We start from the raw sequence: 18,596 nt of genomic DNA, 5'->3' as shown, positions 1-18,596 counted from the left end.
CACTTGAGCTACAGCGCCACTTCCAGTTTTCTGGTGGTTTATTGGAGATAGGAGTCTCACGGTCTCTCCTGCCCGGGCTGGCTTTGAACCGCAATCCTCAGATTTCAGCCTCCTGAGTAGCTAGGATTACAGGCGTGAGCCACCAGCGCCCAGCTTCATGGAGAATTTTAAAGAAAGTATTGGTGAGTAGGTTGACAGATTTAACTTTTTAAAGTAATTCATCCTATGCTTTTCGTAGCAAATAAAGAGAAACATAGATGGAAAGCATGCCCGGCTTTCCCAAACTCTGAATGAAGGCAAACAGCTGGTAGCATCCGTGAGCTGCCCAGAGCTGGAGAGCCACATTGGGAAACTGGAAGAGCAGTGGTTAGCTCTGAATAAGAAAATTGACCACGAGCTCCACAGGCTGCAGACACTTCTCAAGTATCTACTCAGGCAAGTGTTCTTATGTTCTTAGCATCTGGGTGGCTTCAAGTTTTGCTGTTGTGAAACCACCGAGGGATTGTGCCATGGACTGGATCTTATATGTAGTCCCAGATGGACCTGTGTCCCCTGACAATCAGAAGCCCCTTCTAGGCTAAAGGACTCTGCTACCGGCCTCTGGAACTCATTGGCTGGGAAACATGTACACATCTATGAGCACTAGGAATTGTGCTATAATTCTTTTTTCTTTTCTTCCTTTCTTCCTTCCTTCCTTCCCTTCCTTTCTTCCTTTCTTCCTTCCTTCCTTCCTTCCCTTCCTTCCTTTCTTTCTTTCTTTCTTTCTTTCTTTCTTTCTTTCTTTCTTTCTTTCTTTCTTTCTTTCTTTCTTTCTTTCTTTCTTTCTTTCTTTTTGCCTGTCCTGAGGCTTAAACTTGGGGCCTGAACACTGACTCTCAGTTTCTTTTGCCCAAAGCTAGTGCTCTACCACTTGAGCCACAACTCCACTTCCAGCTTTTTCTCAATAATTCATTAAAAATAAGAGTGTCATGGACTTCCCTGCCTAGGCCGGCTTTGAACCATGATCCTCAGATCTCAGCCTCCTGAATAGCTGGGATTACAGGTGTGATCCACTGGAGCCCAATTTGCCTCTTCATTATTTGATTACACATAGTAAAGAGTCTTGGGGCATGGTATAATGCAGTTGAGAATCATTGTCAAGGTCATGAGCTTCTGAGTAGTAGGAAAATGTACACTAAAAGCAGGAGCTACAACATCAACAGTGCATGTCTCATTTCCTTTCCCTCCCACTTTGCTCCTGTCAGTTATAACAGAGATTCGGACGAGTTCATCAAGTGGTTGGAATCTTCTCAGCAGACTTTGAATTACTGGAAAGAACAGTCCCTCAATGCATCTCAGGACCTGGATACAATCAGGAGCAATATAGACAAGTTTTTTGTAAGTTGCCATAGAATACACTTGGATAATTATTGGTAGAAATAAATATCAAGAGAAAAGCAGCAGGGGTGCTGTGATGGCCATCAGCTAATGTGTACAGCAAATTTTTTATGACTAAAGAATCAAATGTATTGAATGTTAGTATTGAAAGTTGAAACTTAACATGGATGAACAAAAGCCAATAAAAATAGATTCTTTATATGGGGGAAAAATATATTATTTTTGTAATATAAAATGAACTTAGAATCTGGGAGTAAGCTTAGTGTTTGAGTGTTTGAATGCATGAGACTCTGGGTTTTTATCTCTCTCCAGATAATTAAATAAATAAATATGCATTTATGAAATCTTCTTTGTCTTTTCCCTTACTTGTTTTGTTTCTTATTTTTTCATATCTGTACCTATGGCTACTTCCTTTGATTTTGAAATGTAAAAAAATTTAAATATACTTGAAACTTGCACAATAGGAAAAATTTCAAATATGTTAAATAAACATTTTTGTAAGAATATATACTGCTCTTTAGAAACAAAAAATAAATAAATTAGTAATTAAGTGAAATAGATTACAGGCTCATGTTACTCAGGAGGTTGATATCTGAGGATCACAGTTCAAGGCCAGCCTGGGCAGGAAAGTCCATGAGACTCTTCATCTCTAATTAACCACTTGAAATCAGAAGTGGAACTGTGGCTCAAAGTGGTAGAGCACTAGGCTTGAGCAAAAGAGCTCAGTGACAGCACCTAGGCCCTGAGTTCAAGCCCCACCACTGACAAAAAAATAAAATAATAAAAACATCACTAGGAACTGGTGGCTCACACCTGTAATCCTAACTACTCAGGAGGCTAAGATCTGAGGATCGCAGTTCAAAGCCAGCTCAGGCAGGAAAGTCTATGAGACAGTTATCTCCAATTAACCACCAGAAAACTGGAAGTGGTGCTGTGGCTCAAGTGGTAGAGTGCTTGCTGTGAGCTGAAGAGCTCAGGGACAGCGTGCAAGCCCAGAGTTAAAGCCCCATGACTGAGAAAAAATAAGTAAGTAAATAAAAACAAAAACATCATTCAGGGATACCAGAATAGGTTAAAAAGCCATTGGGATGGTGGTGGTAGCACAGATTTATTCATAATATAAAATTTATCTACCTATCTATATATCTATATATATGGTTTTGAAAGCACTTAAGTATTTTAGATTAAAAATGCATTCGATAAGACTAAATTATTTTAATAGGACTAAAATAGCATGCTCTTACAAATTAGTTGTAATTGTGTTGGGTTTCATAGTTTCTTGTAAAACTTGACATTGAAATGCCTGTGGGGGTTTTTTTGTTTTGTTTTGTTTTGCTTTGTTTTGCTTTTGAACTCTGGGCCTGGGTGCTGTCCCTCAGCTCTTCAGCTCAAGGCGAAGCTCTACCACTTGAGCCACAGCACCACTTCCGGTTTTCTAGTGGTTTATTGGAGATAATAGTCTCATGGACATTTCTGCCTGGGCTGGCTTTGAACTGTGATCCTCAGATCTCAGCCTCCTGAGTAGCTAGGATTACAGGTGTGATCCACCAGCACTTGGTGCCTGTGTGTTTTTAAAAGATGAAATCCACTTTGTAACAAGTTTCTTGTTCTCCAGTGTCTATTTGGTACCTGGAAAAGTCCTAACACTTAGGCCAAGTGTGTACATCTGTATGTGTATGTATATATGTGTAACTGTATTCAAATATTTGCTGTTTTTGGTTGTGAACTCTACTTGTTTGACAAGCTTCTGATCTTGAAAACCTTTCTTTCAGGAATTTTCTAAGGAAGTAGATGAGAAATCCTCCCTGAAGTCTGCTGTGCTGAGTACAGGGAACCAACTTCTCCACCTGAAAGCCACAGACACAGCCACATTGCGAGCTTCGTTAGCACAGTTTGAACAGAAGTGGACCATGCTGATAACTCAACTTCCAGACATTCAAGAAAAACTTCACCAGGTAAGTGTCAAAAGACTCAGCATTTAAATCAGCACGCCCTTGTTAGCGTGACTCTGCTAGCATCCTTTTTTTTTTTTTTTCTGATTCGATAATTTTCATTAACATTGCCTATTTTTCTCTGGCACCACTGAATCTTAATTACAGGACTCTCCTCCAGTGAGATATTTCTTTCTTTTTTTTTTTTTTTGAGATCTTTCTTAAGAAAGAAATCAGGCTTAATTACTTTCTCAGCGTATCTGCCACTGCGCTAGTTTTTGTGAAGTGGTTTTTTTTTTTTTTTCATTGTTGGGGCAGGGAGTTTCACATATTCTACACTTGAATATTGGGTTGGTTTTTGTGGGTGACCTGCATAATTATGTAGCAAGACCTCTTATCAAACCAGATACCTTTAGTGATGCCCTGATTCATCTTGTTAACTGTAGTAATTAAATGGAAATCATTTTGTCCTTGCAGCTTCAGATGGAGAAATTGCCATCACGTAAAGCAATCACTGAAATGATGAGCTGGATGAATAGTGTGGAAGGTGAAATCACAGGGGAAGTGTCCAGGCACTCCCTGAATTCTGCAGCACAAGTGAAAAGCCTCCTGCAGAAGCTCAAGGTAATTATCTGAAAGGAGCCCAGGTCTTTTCACAGATTGCTTGTGAGGAGAAAAGTTAAAACAGTAGACACAGGGATGTAATTGACTTTGTTATATAATTTTTTTATTATCTTTAAGTAGTTTTGCCAAAAATTTTCAATTCGACAAGTCAGCTTTTGAGTACAATGCGTCTTGATCAGTGTCTTCTCCCCCACCTCTTCCAACCTCATCCATCGCTCAGCTTACCTGGTTCCATTTTCATTGACTATTATTACTATATTTGGCCATCTACCCTTTTTCTCTTCATTCCTCTGTTCCCTCCCCTTGACTTCTTCCTACTCCTGACACCTGGAACATGTCTCAGTTTCCTGGTGCTCATTTTGTTATTGTCAGTAGGTTATTTGAAGGAATTAGACCATTGTAGTCTTCCCCTCAGTATACTTATTTTAGTCAATTTGTTTGTGTGTGGATGCCTATAACTCTGTATAGATCTAACTTCCACAGATGAGAGAAAAACATATATTCTTTGTCCCTCTGAGCCTGACTTAGTCACTTGACCTAATTTTTCCAAGATCCTCTTGCCCTGTAAATGACATAATACTATTCTTCCTGATGGATGAATGAAATTCTATTGTATGATATATCATATATATACATATATGATATGATATATCATATTGTGATATATATGTATTTATATACTATGTGACATTTCTTGATCCATTTGTCCAATGTAGGGTACCGGGGCTATTTCCGTAACTTGGCTATGGTGAATGGTGCAGCAGTGAACATGGGTGTGCAAGGGTCTTTATTACATTCTGATTTGCAACATTCTAGGTGGATGCCCAAGGGTGCTATCATGGATCATAGGGAAGTTCTTAGTTTTTTGAGGACTCTCCAAACCACCTCCCATAGAGGTTTTGTGCTTGTTTACATTCCCACCAACAGTGTAATAGGATTCCTTTTTCCACCAGAAATGTAATTTAGAAAAGCAAATTTGGGGAGTAAGCTCTAAAGAGGTAAGTTCGTGCACATGCTTTGAGTCTTTGAGGAGCTCCCATTGGCACACTTTCTCCACCTCTCCAGTCTCATTTTACCAATCCAGACTGTTGGAACCAATGATTTTGCATCCCTCCCCTGCCTCATCCCTCCTCTCCTCCTCATGCTTGCGTGTGTGCTGCGCCTATGGCCTGGGTTGCCACTGCCCACTTTGGCAGTGGATGTCCTCTGAGTTGCCTTTGAGAGTCGATTGATTCTATTATTATTGGTCACTGACCAATCACCCTAGCTTCCAGATTAGCCGACTTCTGGATGAGAGGTCTCCACAGTGCTATTCTAGTTCCTATCTCACAGTGTCATCATGTGTTTACAAGCTCACCTTGACTCACCTCTCAAAAACACATACATAGCCCAATAGCTAGCCTTTGGGAGGTATTAATAAACGTCCTTTGAGTAAGAACAAGGAAGGCAAAGTTGGTAATCTTCTGCAAATAGATATGAATGTGGCCTTTTCCTTGATATTTCCTATTGAGTGGATTTAATTGAACATGAAACAAGGCACAAAAAATCGGTTGTGTTGGGGCAGTGTATTGGCCACTAGGAAGGCAGGATAAGGAGTCAGGTCATTGCTTTCAAAGGTCCTGCAGGCTTTGGAGGCAGAAGATGAATGGTTATGTCATCAAGATTAATAGTAACGTCAGATTTTGCTGTTACCTGCTGTCACACTCTAACTTGAATACATGGTAGAATAATTAATAGTCTACACAGTCTCCAGTAAACTAGCACATAGCATATATCTTACGGTTCCCCTCCTCCTCCCCCCTTCCCCCCCACACACAGAGGTCTACATAGGAAATGTTAGAACTTTCTGGATAAAACTTAGCTGGGCATCAGTGGCTCTCACCTGTAATCTTAGCTACTCAGAAGGCTGAGATCTGAGGATTGCGGTTCAAAGCCAACCCAGGCAAGAATAGTTTATGAGACTCTTATCTCCAATTAACCACCAGGAAATCAGAATGGTGCTGTGGCTCAAGTGGTAGAGTGCTTTCTGTAAGCTAAAGAGCTCAGGGACAGCACCAAGGCTCAGAGTTCAAGCCCCGTCACCAACAAAAAACAAACAAAACAACTCCACAACTATCAGACTTGACAGAAACATGTCTAGCACTGGGTGTTTTTAGGATTGCTATAGCACCTAGAGCAATCCATAACACACACACATACACACACACACACACACACACGCACACACACACACACACGCCTAGACCATCCCCCAAGGAGCAGAGAAGCTGCCTAAATTGGCAAAGTTCCTTAAAGGCATCCAGAGTTTTCTGGGAGAACTTTACTTCCATTTCCCAGGCTGTGTCCACGAGCCCTCAGGGTGGTTCAGAAACTTCAGAGCTCTCACAATGGCCTCTCATAAGAACCCTCAGTCAGACCGAGGTCCTGGTCATTTGTTCCAGTGACTGTAGCTGCACCCTTGAACTCTGCAGGTTGTTTGAAATCAGCATGTCCTCCATTCCAAGAATGTACAGTTCCCAGAATCTCCACTCCAAGCAGCCTGCTGATGAGGGAATGGAGAGGCTAGAAAGCTGCTGCTCCCAGTGGTAGCTGGATTCTTTGAGGGAGCTCAGCACCCCCGAGAGCCCAGCCATGGGGAAATCTGCTTCATCTGCCAGGCTTCCATCCAGACTTGCAGTGTTTAATTGTGTGTGTTTGTGTGTTCCAGGAGTTTAGGATGGAGATGGACTACAAACAGTGGATAGTCGACTTCGTTAACCAGTCGTTACTTCAGCTGAGCACCTGTGATGTGGAAAGCAAACGCTATGAGAGGACGGAGTTTGCAGAGCACCTGGGGGAGATGAACCGCCAATGGCAACGAGTACACGGAACCCTAAATAGAAAGGTGTGCTTGGGGGTCACAGTCAGATGCAAGATTCGGTCCCACAAGATACCACTCTCCAAATAAATTTAAACAGCATTCAGATAGTTGAGTTACAATTAAGGCTAATAATCATCTAAATTATAGGCTTCTTCGTTAATTCTGATTTACCATTCTTCAGGGTTGCTCCACATATGAAAGACTAGGAAAATAATTTTTATATCTTTTCTTTGGGAAATTTAGCTAGCTATACAAATGAAAAGGAGAAATTTTAAGAGGTGTCAAATTTACCAGGTACAGTAGCCCACATCTGTAATCCCAGCTATTTGGGAGGTAGAAATGAGGATCATGGTTTGAGATCCCTCCCCGCCCAAAAAAAAAAAAATAGCAAGACACATCTCAGCAAATAAGCTGGGCATAGCGGTTCACATCTCTAATCTTAGCTACTTATATGGGAGGTATAGTTAAGAGGAACTCAGTCAATTGCCCAGGCCAGCCCTGGGCAAAAAGCTCAAGACCTTATCTGAAACATAGGACTAGAAATGTGGCCACCATAGTTGACCTACTTGGTGCTCTGCCTCTGAATGCCTACCTAACAAGCACCAAAATCTGAAATTCAGAACCCTAGTGTCATCCCTCCTCTCCTCTTTGCCTCTTTTGAACATCTGATTTTCAAGGCCACTAAAAGATTAGGGATGGTGACACTCTTTATGAAATGAAGAGTCAAAGCTATTTAGGCTTTGAAAAAATTGAAAAGGAAAAAAAATACATGTGGCTTTTTGGTAGCTCCATAATTCTTGAAAAGATACAATGTACTCAAAAATTATATATTTGCATATATACATATATATATATTTGTAGTACCAAGTTGTTCTCTTTCTGTATAGAGAATGATACAAATGATTTATACAGTTCATACTCAAAGACACAAACAGACAAAGAGAATCAGAAAGCGCACAGCGAGGAATCTGTAGGCAGCAGATAGCCCTGAAAATCTGTTACATCAGTTATCAGATATTCAAAATATAACACACATTAAATTAGCAGATTTTAGGGCTGGGAAGTTGGCTCAGTGGTAGAGCGCTTGCCTTGCATGCTTGAGGCCCTGGGTTCGATTCCTCAGCACCACATAAGCAAAAAAGAAAAAAGCCGGAAGTGACGCTGTGACTCAAGTGGTAGAGCGCTAGCCTTGAGCTGAAGAGCTGAGGGACAGCGCCCAGGCCCAGAGTTCAGGCCCCACGACTGGACCCCCAAAAAAAAAAACCTTTTCATGATATTTTTTTATTTACTACTTCTAGATACAACATTTGGAACAACTTTTGGAAAGTATCTCTGAGAATGAAAACAAAATACAGATTTTGAACAGTTGGTTTGAGGCTCAAGAAGAGAAGCTGAAGACTTTACAAAAACCTGAAAGTGTGATCTCCATCGAGAAGCTGCTCCTGGACTGTCAGGTGAGCGACCCAGCAGCGTCCTGCCCAGCATGGCGGGCGGGTTGGGCTGCAGAGTCCCACTTTTGCCCCTGAAGAAGGATGCAGAGTTGTTGTGATTTCTGGAGATTCCACTTTAGTTCCTGCTGTAGTCACAGCCATATGTTTTTTAGCAATAAGAATGCTCTGTATGTATGTGGAGGTGGGGGGCAGGGGGGAGAGGGGGAGTCCTAGGCTTGAGCTCAGGGCCTGGGCACTGTCCCTTTGCTTTTCTGCCCAAAGCTAGCCACTATACCACTTGAGCTACTACTCTGCTTCCAGTTTTTTGCTGATTAGTTGGAGATGAGAGTCTCAATAGGCTGACTTCAAACCTCCGTCCTCAGACATCAGCCTCCTGAGTAGCTAGGATTACTGGCATGAGCCACCAGTGCCTGACCAGGGATGATTTCTGACAGATGCATTGTTAGGTGATTCTCTCTCACATACAATGTACTTTGTACCAAACTGTGCTTATGCAAATCTAGCTGGAATGTATGGGCCCACCCTTCTGTATGTGGTATACAACTGTATGTATCCACTCATATCCATTAGATAATTATCCATGAATTGTACAGAATTGCAAGGTATAATCAGCAAAAGGTATTTTCTGGGTTACTCTTGCTTTTAAGGTGGTTGAATAGTACTTCTGAGGGAGAAAAAATGTTCACAGGAAATTCGAGTTTACAGGGCTTTCCATTTTTGTGGTGTTTATTATATTACCTGATCTCTCCTTAGGATCTCACTGTGTGCTTGGTGGGAGGGAGAGCCTTTCTTCTCCTATTGTGTCTTGCGTTTCCAAAGGACCACTTGTCTCTTAGAGCTACCATCTGAGTCACCGATGCGTGTGAGGGTGTCGTCCGCTGGCCGTGGCACATCGTCCTTGAGAGGCCCTCTCCCAAGTGGGGGCTGAGCCTCTCTAAGTGGCACCCCTCCCTTCCCCCCCACCCCATGTCCCTTCCCAGCCAGACTCAGCAGCACCTTGCTCCTGCCCCAACAGCACAAGAGCATCGCACCTCTCCGCGTCAGGGCTGGAAGGTGGGGCCAGGCCCCACTTCCGCTGCAAAGGCTACAGGATCGCACTGGGCCTGCAGTGTGAGCAGCAGCCTCATCTGAGAAAATCACTCTGTCCAGCTCTCCATCTCTACCTTACAGCCAACCTCGGATTCAATGTCCTTCCTCCATAGAGAGGTTAGGTTCCCCGACTCAAGGCAGAGCCCAGGACCACCTTCAATCTCTGCCTCTGCCCCAGGGACTCTACATCCTCCCTCCCAAGGTACTCCTGCTGTCTCGTCCATGGGCACAGACCCGTGCTACCTCAGCCGCCTCCCGCCACCTGCAGCCTCCTCCGTGCCTCCTTCCAGTCTTTCTCCATACTCGCACTGCTTCGAGGATGCTGCCGAAAGCACACACCACCTTCTTTCCCCATTGGGAAACCCTTCACCGGCTCTCTCTTACCCACAGATCGAGGTTCTGATGTTTGGGGGCATTTGTCATTAGGTTACAGTTCACAAGCCACCGTGAGGGGAGAATGGAGGAAATGGCATCTATTGAATGCTGTCGTTATAAGACCGTGACATTGGCCTTATAAAGACGATGCCATTTGTAGGTGAGGAAAGTGAGTCATAATAAACCAAGTCAGTACTGAACTCATTGGGGTCACACAGCACTAGAGTGGCCTCAGCCAACCCCCTCAGTCAGACCCTTCTCAGCTGCAGCCTCCTCACCCAGCTCGCTCTCCTGCCCAACCAGCCCTGGGGCCCCTGTCTCCCGGTGCGGTGTGAGTCTCCAGCAATGGTCTGTATGCTGGCTGCTGCTCAGAGATGTCCCAGTAAGCAGCAGGCAGCATCCAACCATGGAGCCGATGTAGTGTGAGCAGTTTCTGGGGTTTCTGAACCTGACATCTTCTCACACATCTGTGAGTGAGCACCTGGGCAGGGCCTCACCTCCTGATGCTCAGATGTTTTCAGATGCCATTCTGAGCCCACTCTGCCCTGCATTCATCTTCAAGAGTTGCAGATAACCTAAGCACGTCCTCTATCAGTGATTGTCTTTTGTTTTGCTTCATTCTGTTTTGATAGCGCTACCCATGGATTTGAGTTAGGTTTAGCTGTTTTTTTTTTTTTTCCCTTTTGGCTGGTCATGCAGCTTGAACGTGGGGCCTAGACATTGACTCTGAGCTCTTTTGCTCAAGTCTATCACTCTACCACTTTGAGCCACAATGCCACCTCTGGTTTTCTGGTGTTTAATTGGAGATAAAAGTCTCACAGACTTTCCTGCCCGGCCTAACTTTGAACTGCGATCCTCAGATCTCAATCTCCAGCTAAGTTTAACTCTTATGTCCAAAGCCTCACCACTACCTGAAATTAAATAGATCACAGAGCTATAGATATGACTCAATGGTATGTGCAAGGCCCTGAGTTCTACTCCCAGCACTATCCCCTCCCCCCCCACAAAAAAAGACAACATTCAACCACATGCAGGAACATTCCTTAGCTCATGAGCTCAACTCCAGGCTTTCATTAATTTTACCAACACAAAACCATTTCAAATATTCACAATGCCAGGCACCGGTGGCTCACACCTGTAATCCTAGCAACTCAGGAGGCTGAGATCTGAGGATCGCGGTTCAAAGCCAGCCTGGACAAGAAAGTCCAGGAGAATCTTATCTCCAATAAACCACTAGAAAACCGGAAGTGGCACTGTGGCTCAAGTGGTAGAGCACTAGCCTTGAGCTGAAGAGCTCAGGGACAGCGCCCACGCCCAGACTGGCCCCATGACTGAAAAGAAAAAATCAAATATTCATATGCCCCTTGCAAATGACTCAGGTTGACTTAAATGGAAAATGCAGAAGCCCTGTGGTGGCCTCATGGGATGTCGTCTTCCTCGGTCAGATGCACACTGGCCATTTCTGAGCTAGGTTGTATCTAGTTGTACCTGGAGGTAGTTTAACCTGTAAGTATAATTTGCAGACCTGCCTGGCCAGCATCATTGCTCATCAGTCCCTACCTGAAAATTGCATTGAATTAGCAGCAGTCTGATCTCTGTGCCTTTCCCATGCTGCTGACTGCAGCATTCTGGGTAAACCTGCCCTTTCCCAATACCATCTGCACACAGGCTTTCTTTTATCTTGGCAGAACTCAGACCAGCAGCCCTGACTTACATTCTTCCTATGCACCCCATTCTTTCCATTCACTTCTTTTTCCCTATTTTATTTTACTTTATTTTTTTAATCTTGCTTTCTTAGATGCATCTTTGTAAAAAGACTGTGTCAAGACAGAGATGGACATAAATTAATAATCTAGTCTGTAGTGCATTGTGTGTCAGATGGAGGCTGTGCTGCTCTCCTGGCTGCCTGTCCAGCCTGTGGCTCATTAGAGGCTTGCTAAGCACAGAGCACTGGCAGGTGCTTAGGAGTCACCTGAGGGAATCTAGTAATAGACCTAAAAGATGCTTTTCTGCAAGTATAATTTTGGCTTGTTTTTACTACTCATTGATTATCAGAAATAAAATGATAAATGAACATTTTAATGACTTATCCTAGGATCTTTCGGTTCAGGAAGTTTTCCAGAGTGACATTTTTTTCCGGCAGACTTTGGGATTGACATATTCTGAAGGACTTCCAAAAGTTTCAGGGAAGTGGGAGAAAACCAAGCTTGGCATATTGTAATTATCAAGGAAAACTATGTTGTTGGCTGACTTAGGGAGGTTTGAAGTGAGATTATTAATCCCTCACGTATGATAGCTCTGTACACAAGCTTACAGCTAACAGAAGTACATTCATGATAATTCAAAGAAATTTGGATTATATATGTGTATGTATTCATATAATGCTACTTACTTGTATACTCCAGCAACTTTTGTTGGGGCTTGAACTCAGGACTTGGGTGCTAGTCCTGAGCTATTTTTGCTTGAGGCTAGTGCTCTACCATTTAAACCACAGCTTCACTTCCAGCATTTTGGTAGTTCAATAAAGATAAGAATCTCATGGACTTTCCTGCTGGAGCTGGCTTCAAACTTGGATCCTCATATCTCAGCCTCCTGAGTAGATAGGATTATAGGCATGAGCCACTGGCACCCAGCTTCCACCGACATTTTTTACTTGCAAAGAGGAAATTTCTGTCTCCTGTACCTCATTGGTGATTTTGTAATATTGTGCATTGAAAATCTTTTTCCTCTTACCCTTCCAGGATATAGAAAATCAACTTGCAGTGAAATCCAAAGCATTGACTGAGTTGAGACAAAGCCACTTGGCTCTGGGGAGTGAGGACATGCCCCTGTTAGAAGACATCGCATCTGGCATTGATGAGCTGTTTCTTAAGAAGAGCCATGTGTGTAATCAGGTACAAATATGTACTATATCAGAAAGTACCGAAAAACAATGCTGAGGAAAGTATTGGAGGGGAGGAAGTATCCTTATTATACTACAATGATTATTAACTTGCAGATTATACTACAATATCCTTTTACATACTAAGTCATTCAAGGCAAAACCCCAGCTCCCAACAACACAGGCAGGAAATCCATTTAACTCTCTCTGTTTTGTCTAGGAGACTCAGGTCTCCATCTCCCCAAAGCCAGCAGCAGAGCAACTAGCATTGTTCTCAGGCCTGGAGAGGCAGCTCAGATTTCCCCACATACAGGGTAGGGGTGTCAGAATCAGGGGTCAGCTGAAGAACTAGGGTGGGAAGGCACAGCACGGAGCTGGGGAGGGGACAAATGTGTGGATGCTGGGAATGCAGTTCCATGTGTCCACATGGGAGGACTACCACAGGAGCGCAGCAGCTCGACCGCCCCACGGCCATGAGAGGAAATCCTAAATACTTAGGCATTGTAGTGGACCCACGTTTGCTCCAGAATCTTTATTGTGAGTTATTTGTCCACTTCTCAAACCTACCTCAACCTCATGTGCCAAGTAGAAGTTGGAAATCAACTAGCTAATGAATGAAATTCACAAGCAACCTTCAGCCTCCTTCCTTCCCCAGGGCTCCAAGCAGGAAAATAAGGAGGAGCTCATTCATTTGTTACTATCAAGAGAAAGAGAAAGAAAAACAATGAATCTTCTCCACAAAGAGCTTCTAGGCAGTAAAGGAAATGCACATGAGCAGATCATTGCAATGCAGTCACAATATGATTTTTTTTTAAATACATAGCCGGGTGTCAGTGGCTCATGCCTGAAATCCTAGCTACTCAGGAGGCTCAGATCTGAGGATCGTGGTTCAAAGCCAGCCCGGGCAGGAAAGTCCATGAGACTCTTATCTCCAGTAAACCACCAAAAAACAAGAAGTGGCGCTGTGGCTCAACTGGTAGAATGCTTGTCTTGAGCTGAAGAGCTGAGGAACAACACCCAGGCCCAGAGTTCAAGCTCCATAACTGGCAAAAAAAAATACACAGGGTAGGCACAGAAGGTGACTCAGTGGTAAAGTGCTTGCCTTGCATGTATGAGGCCCTCGGTTCAATTCCTCAGCACCACATAAACAGAAAAAGCCAGAATTGGTGCTGTGGCTCAAGTGGTAGGGCACTAGCCTTGAGCTGAAGAGCTGAGGGACAGTGCCCAGTCCCAGAGTTCAAGCCCCATGACTGACAACAACAACAACAACAACAAATACATAGGGAAAAGAAATTAACTGGGTAATAAATGTTAAAAACAAACAAACATGAAGATAACTGGGCACCAGTGGCTCATGCCTATAATCCTAACTACTCAGGAAGCTGAGATCTGAGAATGTGTTGAAGCCAACCCAGGCAGGAAAGTCTATGAGACTCTTATCTTCAATTAGCCACCCAAGAAAGCTGAAAGTAGAACTGTAGCTCAAGTGGGAGAGTAGTAGCCTTGAGTGAAAAAATGCCCAGGCCCTGAATTCAAGCCCCAGGACCAGCACACACACAATATGTAGACAACCTGTGCATGTTTATAACTCCAACCTTCAAGAGGTTGAAGCAAGAAGATTGTGAATTCAAGGCCAGCCTGGACTGTAGTGAAATTTTATCTCAATAAACAAAACAGATTATACTACAAGTGACCAGTAAGCACAAAGATGTTCAATGTCATTATCAAGGCAATGAAAATCAAAACCACAATACAGTACCAATTTACACCCACAAGGATGGCTGTAATAAAAAAAAAGACAATAATAAGTAACAAGCATAAGCAAAGGAAAAAAGCAAGGGAGAAACTGAAACCTTCATACACTGCTGGTGGGGATATAAAATGATCTAGTTGCTCTGAAAATCAGTGTGGCAGCTCCTCAAAACATTAAACATAAAGTTAAACATGTGACTCAGCAATTCCATTCTTAGGTAAGAAACCCCCACATTAGAATAGATTCACACCTGGGCTTGGAAGGTGGCTCAGTGGTAGAGCGCTTGCCTTGCATGCATGAGGCCCTGGGTTCGATTCCTCAGCACCACATAAGCAAAAAAAAAAAGCCGGAAGTGGCACTGTGGCTCAAGTGATAGAATGCTAGCCTTGAGCTGAAGAGCTGAGGGACAGTGCCCAGGCCCAGAGTTCAGGTCCACGACCAGACTCCCTCCCCCCCTCAAAAAAAATAGATTCACACTGAAAGTTTGGACACGAATGGTTCATAGCATAGTAATTTATAGTAGCCCCAAAGTGGAAACAACCCATTGTCTATTGTTACAAATATATAAGCCAAAGGTGGTATGTCCACACACTGGAATCGTATTCAGCCATAATAAAGAATGAAATAACAATACATTCTACCACATTGATAGCCTTGAAAACAACACTAAGCAAAAGAAGCTGGTTACAAAAGACTGCACATTGTTGATTCCATTTATATGACATGTTCGGCCCAGGCAGAGCTGTAGAAAGTAGAAAAGGGGCTGGAGGAGAATGAGGAATAACTACAAATGAATATGAGCCTTCTTTTGGGGAGAGAAGAAAATGTTCTACAGTTAATTGTGAAGATTGGCCTCTATAGGTGAATTGTGTGGTAGGTGCAGTGTGTCTCAGGAGAGTCTTATTTTCAAAGGCAGAAGAGGTGAGCTTAGAGTATCGATTAGCTCTAAAGCAGTGATCACTCCAGTCTACACTCCAGGATGGTTTTCTATCTGCATTCTTGGGTGGGTTATCACACTAAGCCTCAAATGCCTGATCTATAAATCACCTGAAGTCATTTTTGGTAGGTAATAAAATGTTTCAGCATTATCGAAGCATACCTGTGGATAGAATATGCCTGCCATTGCTTTTTGTAGCTGGGCATTAAACAAGTTGCTAGGGCAGAAAGCTAGTAGAGAGCTGGACCTGTGTGCTTGCCTCTTCTTGCCAGCGATCTTCCCCTGAGCCCTTTCTCCCTAGGCTGATACTCTTTTAAATCTACTCAACTTACTTTTTTCACTTCATGCTAGCACTCTACTATTTGAACTACAGATCTTTTTATAGCTTTTTGGTGGTTAATTGGAGAACAGACACTCATGGACAGGCTGGCTTTAGACCCTGATCCTCAAAACTCAGCCTCCTAAGTAGCTAGGATTACAGGCATGAGCTACCAGTGCCCAGCAGAGACTTCTCATCTTAAGCCTCTTTCCCCCTCTCCCATCCTAAAACACAGCCCTCTCTGAGACTTTTGTTTGTTGGTTGGTTGGTCCAGAGACTTGAATTCAGTACCTGGGCACTGTCCCTGAGATCTTTTGCTCAAGGCTAGCACTCTACCACTTGGAGCCATAGATCCACTTCCAGCTTTTTCTGTGATTAATTAGAAATATGTCTCATGGACTTTCCTGCCCAGCTGGCTTCATACCGCAGCTCTCAGATCTCAGCCTCCTGAGAAGCTGGAATTACAAGCGTGAGCCACTGGTGCCAAGCTCTTCTCTGAGATTTTTATGTTCCTTGGCCTCCCTTCCCATTTGCAGCAAATCTTGGAAGACCCTGCTGTATGTACTCTCAAATCAGAATGCCTAAAATCTCATTGATGGTAGATTCCCAGGAGAGGAGAGGAATGAGAGACGGCGTCTTATGGATTGTAAGTCAAGGTGTGTCTGCACTACTTTCCACCTAGGTCACACAGCTCATTGCCTGCATGCAGGCAGTGCTGCAGGAGTGGAGCGCATACGACCAGCTGTATGAGGAGGTGAACACCATGGCTATCCGCTTTGGGTACTGCCTGGAGCACTGCAAACCCGCCATTGTATCCCTGGAGGCCTTGAGATGCCAAGTGGAGAACCTTCAGGTAAATGAGCCAGAGCATGGCATTGGGCAGATGGAAGCTTGCACAGCAGTGGACATGTATGTGTTTGTGCTTTCCACAGCGGTAGCTGAGGTAGAGACTAAATTTCTAAAGTGGAATCCCATAAGCAAACCCCGGATTGAATTTTCCTTCCCATAGCTGTGTTATTTCACAGTTTGTGTATGTGTGTCCATGTCCTCAGCCCTGAGCGAGTTCCTTCTTGTACTCCTGATCATTTCTCGCTGTCCTGTAAGGTCTGCATGCTTGGGTTGTGGTGAAGCAGAAAACGCCAGCACACTGCTGTCTTCATGGGAGGTGGGCGGCCATCGGGACCTGACCTTCCCACTGTGTTCTTAGTCCTTGCTAGATGAAGCGGAGAGCAGCGAAGGCAATTGGGAGAAACTTGAGGAGGTCGTCAGCAAACTCAAAGAGTCCTGCCCCTCCATCGCTGAAATAATGGAAGAGAAGTGTCAGGATGCGCGGGCGAGGTACGCTCCACATGCAATCGCAAGGACGGGCCAGGCAGCTTGACCTTCCTCCCTTGTGGCCAGGGAGGTGACGGGGCCTTGTAGCGTCTGCTGCATCCTCTGAGATGAGTGGCGTCATCTTATTCTGGCCTCGATCTTGGAAGGCTCTAGTTCACTAAATAAGGCTCCGTTTCTCCAGAACTGTTGTACAGCTCACGCAGTATTCCAGATAGTCTAGAAAAGGCCTGTTTACAGCCCAACATGAAATCCCATGCACCACCTCACACCCAACACTGAGGCAGTCTGCATCATAAGATGTATTGTAAGGGGCTGGGAAGGTGGCTCCGTGGTAGAGCGCTTGCCTTGCATGCCTGAGGCCCTGGGTTCGATACCTCAGTACCACATAAGCAGAAAAAGCCGGAAGTGGCGCTGTAGCTCAAGTGGTAGAGCACTAGCCTTGAGCAAAATAAGCTCAGGGACAGCACCCAGGCCCTGAGTTTGAGCCCCACGACTGACAGAAGAAAAAAAAAAATATGTTGTAAGAGAGGGAAAATGGTTGTTGAAGTAACTCTTGGGGAGGTTACTATGAGGCTGGAAGGAATTCCTTGCTAAGCTTCATCTCGTGAAGTGGGAAAGTTCCTAGAAGGAGTTTGGAAATAACATGGCTATGGGAAGGAAAATTCAACCCAGGGTTTGCTTATGGGATTCCACTTTAGAAATTTAGTCTTTACCTCAGCTACCGCTGTGGAAAGTTGACCAAAGGCAATTGATGAAGAGGTTGGGCTGCCTTGAGCATTCCCTTCCCCTTCCTTCCTGCACATCCAGGGCTCTAGGAAGTAAGCCCTGAACACCTGTCACGCGTCCTCGGGCCAGTCCTTCTTGGAGAGGGAAAACGACCACTCTCCTACATGAGGCAGTGCATTCGCTATTCAGACAATGTAGGTTACCAGTGCATATACAAGATCATCCATTTCACTTAAAATTAAATGTTCTAGAGTAGGTACAGGGGCTCATGTCTGTGATCCCAGTTTCTCAGGAAAACTGTGGTTTGATAGCCTAGGCAAAATATTAACATGACCTCATCTCAACATGTAAGCCAGACAGAAGTGAGTCACATCTGTAATCCCAACCACACAAGGCTATAGGTAGGAGGATCATGGTCTGAGGCTTTCCCCTGGCAAAAGTAAAGAAAAATGAAGTGCTCAAAACCTGCCTAGCCAGTGCAGTCCTGAGTTCAAACTTCAGTATTGTAAAAAATAAGTAAATAAAAATTAAGGTTGTTTTTTCCTTAGCTTAAGTTTTTTATTTAATTTTTTAATTTAATAATATGATTCATTTAAAGGTACTTTCTAAGCAGTGCTTTCTCCACCTTTGCCTAAGAGGCATTCAGAGAGTAAAACAGACCATTCTTGCCAATCACAAATTTGGTCATTTTGTTATTATAAAATCAAGTAAATGGCCTGATTTGGATTTTTGTTTATATAACAGTGATTTTTTTTTTTTTTTGCCGGTCATGGGGCCTGAACTCTAGGCCTAGGCACTGTCCCTCAGCTCTTCAGCTCAAGGCTAGTGCTCTACCACTTGAGCCATAGCACCACTTCCAGCTTTTTCTGCTTATGTGGTGCTGAGGAATCGAACCCAGGGCCTCATGCATGCAAGGCAAGCACTCTACCACTGAGCCA

The 18,596-nt window shown here is 43.9% G+C and overlaps 1 protein-coding gene across 1 annotated transcript in view; it reads left to right on the top strand.

The window, feature by feature from the left end:
* The window catches only part of Syne2 (spectrin repeat containing, nuclear envelope 2), a 282,755-nt gene that overhangs the window by 209,445 nt on the left and 54,714 nt on the right, over nucleotides 1–18,596 (top strand). Inside the window, exons 76-84 of the mRNA XM_013013810.1 lie at nucleotides 239–435; nucleotides 1,245–1,377; nucleotides 3,150–3,332; nucleotides 3,786–3,932; nucleotides 6,640–6,816; nucleotides 8,091–8,246; nucleotides 12,449–12,601; nucleotides 16,280–16,450; nucleotides 16,805–16,930. Coding sequence (XP_012869264.1) covers nucleotides 239–435; nucleotides 1,245–1,377; nucleotides 3,150–3,332; nucleotides 3,786–3,932; nucleotides 6,640–6,816; nucleotides 8,091–8,246; nucleotides 12,449–12,601; nucleotides 16,280–16,450; nucleotides 16,805–16,930 — 1,443 coding nt within the window. The remainder of the gene's footprint in view (nucleotides 1–238; nucleotides 436–1,244; nucleotides 1,378–3,149; nucleotides 3,333–3,785; nucleotides 3,933–6,639; nucleotides 6,817–8,090; nucleotides 8,247–12,448; nucleotides 12,602–16,279; nucleotides 16,451–16,804; nucleotides 16,931–18,596) is intronic.

This window comes from Dipodomys ordii, unplaced genomic scaffold (genome assembly GCF_000151885.1).
Source record: "Dipodomys ordii isolate 6190 unplaced genomic scaffold, Dord_2.0 Scaffold2, whole genome shotgun sequence".
Lineage (NCBI taxonomy): Eukaryota > Metazoa > Chordata > Mammalia > Rodentia > Heteromyidae > Dipodomys > Dipodomys ordii.
Note: the sequence above shows the minus strand (reverse complement) of the source record. Positions and strands in the feature narration are given on the sequence as shown.